Source organism: Halyomorpha halys, unplaced genomic scaffold (assembly GCF_000696795.3).
Source record: "Halyomorpha halys isolate HHAL.00 unplaced genomic scaffold, Hhal_1.1 Scaffold1030.1, whole genome shotgun sequence".
Lineage (NCBI taxonomy): Eukaryota > Metazoa > Arthropoda > Insecta > Hemiptera > Pentatomidae > Halyomorpha > Halyomorpha halys.
Genome location: NW_027113818.1, coordinates 45,865 through 50,426, shown reverse-complemented (window position 1 = coordinate 50,426; position 4,562 = coordinate 45,865). Strand labels below are relative to the sequence as shown.

At 29.2% G+C, this 4,562-nt stretch overlaps 1 protein-coding gene across 4 annotated transcripts in view; it reads left to right on the top strand.

Annotated features, from left to right (window-relative positions):
• LOC106687947 (uncharacterized) overlaps positions 1-4,562 on the top strand; it is a gene marked incomplete in the record, with an annotated part of 65,583 nt that overhangs the window by 34,949 nt on the left and 26,072 nt on the right. For all 4 annotated transcript variants that reach the window (XM_067051132.1, XM_067051129.1, XM_067051131.1 and 1 more), the window contains 1 exon segment: positions 4,002-4,106. In XM_067051132.1, the coding sequence (XP_066907233.1) occupies positions 4,002-4,106 (105 nt within the window).

The window sequence follows — 4,562 nt, the reverse complement described above, 5'->3', positions numbered from 1 at the left end:
TGACCTTGAATCAATTTAGAACTAATAAATCAATACGATACAAAATTTATATTTAAAATTTTAAAATTCCTTAAAGCATTTTTAAATAGATTTAATAACATGATTTGCTTACAAAATGGACCTACCCATACTATCCAATACTCATAATAATTCAATTTATAGGAATTTCGCCTTTTAATTGTAAATTATTATCATATAATTCTTAAATTATAGTCTTAAACAAGGCTGGATAATAATTATTTATTTATTAAAATCTACAATTGTACGCATAAATATTACAATTAAACATGAAGTAGGGAAATGAATGAAGACAATTGCTTGGAAGGGAACAACCCATTTGAAGTACCTCATTGATTATAATAATTTAGGAGATTCGATAGCCATTTTCTTTTCATTTTCCTCGTAGGAGAATAAGTAAGGAATAAATTGGGATGAAAGGTTACAACATAGTTGGTTTGTGTAGGCAGTCAAGTTCAGAATTAAATGAGGTAAAAAATCTAATACAGGCCAACTCTGCAATAAATAAAATATTGAAGTCTCTATGCATAATTTTATTCGTAATAAAACAATGAGTATTAAGGATTTTTCAAATGATTTCAGATCGTGGGAGGTATTTAAGGTTTCCGCTGTTTTAAAAACATCTAATAACAATATACAATATTAATTACACTCCTTTCCCAACGCAAGGCAAGAACATTCAAATTCTTTCTTCGTTCTATAGTATTCTCTCTTTCCACCTTCCATATACAATTAGTACAAGAGCCCAAGAGGAGAAAAAAGGCAGTTACCTCACCCCAATTTTTTATTACTTTAATGAAAACTATGTATAATTACTTGTCCAAATCCATGAGTCTGCCAAGTATAGGTAGGGAGAATAAAAATGGCGGCTATTTCAAAGCGGTAAAAAAAAACTAATTTTTCATTCGGAGCTCTATATCTCAAAAATTAAGAACAACATAAGAAAACCTAAGAGAACGTCATTTAAAGAAGAGCAAATTTGCTAAAATATGAGCCCTAATAGAGTTATTTACGTCCAATAGTTTTCGAGATATAGCTTTTTAAAAAGTAACATTTCATAAAAATGTTGTATGGGACGTACTGAAAGATCAGTAGTTAGAGAATTTATTTGGAAAAATCTGTATCTCAAATACTATATGACGTACAGATGTCTATTAGCACTCAAATTAAAGCTAGTTTAATGAGCTATAAAGTATTTTCTGATGTTTATCTTCGTAGGAGTAATAGTTTACATGAAATTTGATAAAATAAATTGTTTTATAGTTGTTTGGTCAAATTTTCATTTGCCAAATTTATATTCATATGTGAATATCATAAAAACTACTACCGCTACGAAGATAAGTGTCATAAACCACTTTATAGTAAGTTAAATTTCCTTTATTTTAAGTGTTGGCAGACATATGTGCGTCTTATGGATCTAGAGATATATTTATTCACAAATCCAACATTTTATACCAACAACTATTAATTAACATTTTGTGAGTTTATTTTGTCAGATATCATAAAAGCTACTACTCCTACATAGATAAACATAATTAACTATTTTGTAGTAAAGTTAATTAGCTTTAATTTGAGCGCTGGCAGACATCTGTACGTCCAATGGTTTCTGAAATGAAGTTTTTCATAAATCAAACTTATTGTCCGAACAACTAAAAATCAATTTATGTTAGCAAATATCATGAAACTAGTATTCCTACGATGGTAGAGGTCATAAACTTATTTATAGTCCATTAACTAGCTTTAATTTGAGTGCTAATAGAAATCTGTACGTCTCATAGTTCCTGAGATATAGATTTCACAAAATAAATTAGCTAACTACTAATCTTTCAGAAGATTTTTAAGAAATTTTGCTATTTTAAAAGCTATATCCCGAGAACTATTGGACGTAAATTGCTCTTTTAGGGATAATATTTCAGCAAATTTATTCTTCTTTAAATAATGTTCTCTTAGATTTTCTAGTGTTGTTGGTAGTTTTTAAGATATATAATGAAAAATTAATGTTTTTTTTAAGGTTTTGAAACAGCCGCCATTTTTTATTCCCCCTACCTATATTTGGCAGACTCATCAATTTTGACTAGTAATTATATGTAGTTTTCATTAAAGTAACCAAAAATTGGTGTGAGATAACTGCCTTTTTTTCTCCTCTTGGGCTCTTGTGCTAAATGTATTTGATGAAGGTATTGGTATTTGGTGGAGGAACAAGTCCGGTAAGTTTGGAACTACAATCTATAGAAAAACATTTCGGCTGTTGTACAAACAATTCCCGATTCTCTATGTACCAAATCGCTTGTCTGTTTACTATGTTACCAAAACTATACAAAACAAAAATAAAACAGAAAAATAGGTTCTCGCTTGGGGTATAAAGTGGCCGCAATGCACTTGGGGACTAAGGACACGCTTGGTGTATACACTAAGGTATCGGGAGCAATACTCCTCGTGTATATATGAGTAGTACCCGCAATATACTTAGGGGTAATACAAACAACAACAAAAATAGGTATACTGCTCTTGCGTACTGGAACACAGACGGACAGGCTAATACCAGTACTTTTATAGACTCAGAAGGCTCCGAAACGCATAGAACCGTCGAAAATTTGATTTGATTTCAATGACTTAAAGCGATGTCCTTACTGGACAAGTATAGAGCAATGTTCGCTAGGTTAGACAAAAAAAAAAAAAAAATCATCCGTAGGGAATATATTTGTCCTTATTGAATATAAAGAATTCGATGAATGACCTTATAGGACCTTCAAATAACTAACGGCCTTAGGCCAGTGGTTCACAACACATGGAAGTGTGGAAAACAGGAAATTAAACCATATACGATCCACCCCGACTATCCACTCGGGTCAAAAGAGGGTCCTCCTCAGAAAATATTTAAAAAATACATTGCTTGAAAATCGCACTATAATTCGCAGTCGAAGAGTTCGGAAGAAACAAACCAATATACAGTACCCTTTAGCCATAATATCGTAGAACGTAATTTAGTGGATTTGTTTTAATGGAGTTGAGCTAGGGCAAAAGATATCTATATACTGTAAGATTTCAATTATTTCTTTAAGTTTTATGAAAGAAAAACTATTTTATGTTAATTTATATATAATCTTTTCACTTTCTTAAGACTGGTTTTTATTGTTTAAACAAAATAATTTGTATTCAAGTTAAATTTGAAAATAATGTTTATTATTTCTTTAAAAGTCCAACGTTTCGGCCAATTTTACCATCCTCAATGGCAATCTTAAATATAAATTTACACCTCACATCCAATAATTTAAAAACTTTTTGCAGGCTATTCTGCCCAAGTCAATCATTACCGTCAAATCACTCTATTTTTCAAATTTCCTTTAAATTTTAAAACTTTCAATTAGAAATTAATTTAATTCTATTATCATTTTTTATCACACTTATAATTTATAGGTGTGATAATAGTGTTAAGCTAATCTCTAATTAAAAGTTTTAAAATTTAAAGGAAATTGACAAAATATTTTCAGTGATTTAACTAAAATTAATAACATGGGTATAATAGCCAGCAAAAAGTTTTAAATTATTTTATGTTTGGTGTGAATTTATATTTATGATTGCCCTTGAGGATGGTCGAATTGGCCGAAACGTTGGATTTTTTAAGAAATAATAAAGAGTATTTCAAATTTAACTTGAATACAAATTATTTTTTTTATACAATTTTATGTGAATGCTTCAAATATATATTTTAAAAATTTAATTTTGTTCCCTTATTACTGTACTAGACGTTTCATATAGGTAGTATATTGTTTTAGAACTTACTGTTATTAAGGTCTTATAAACCTTTAAGTTTGTTATTATTATGCCAGATTCTTTGCTACAATAAATATAACAATACTAAGGAATTTCATTAATTCATTAATTCATTAAGGCTTTGATGTTGGGCTCAGAGGGGACTATGATCTCCTTAAATCATCTGGCTTAATTACTAACTATAACTAAAATATTTTTTTTTCTTTCAGTTGTGACCCCCCCAAACAATGTTGCACTTTGGGATGTTGCTACCTCTATGCACCCCCCTCTCCGAACCTCCTCTCACTCATCTTCTGGAACCATTGGTACCTTTGGTGAGCAAGTAAATAATATAATATAATAAATACATCATATTTTCTTTAGACTTATAACAATTTATTTATTATAGCACTGAAATGTCAGAATAAACAGTAATGATAAATGTTTATTTGTATGTTAATACTACAATGAAATCCAAATATCATCTGCTGGTTGTCGTAGTTTTGATGTATCATGTGAAAAGCAAAAAATAATATTTAAGAAAGTAATGAATATTTCTTATTGGGAATAATAACAATGTCGGTATATATTAGCCGCATATCATAGAATTGGAATCGTCAGGAACAATCCATTATACCAATATTTTCTCCACATATAAAAAATATTTAAGGAAAACATTCTGGAAACTTAATTTAGATTATTTGATATCCATTAACTAAAAAAAGGACGTTAATCCTTTTTCTTATATTCTATTTTAAATATTTCTTTTTTATAAATGACGAAACAAATTA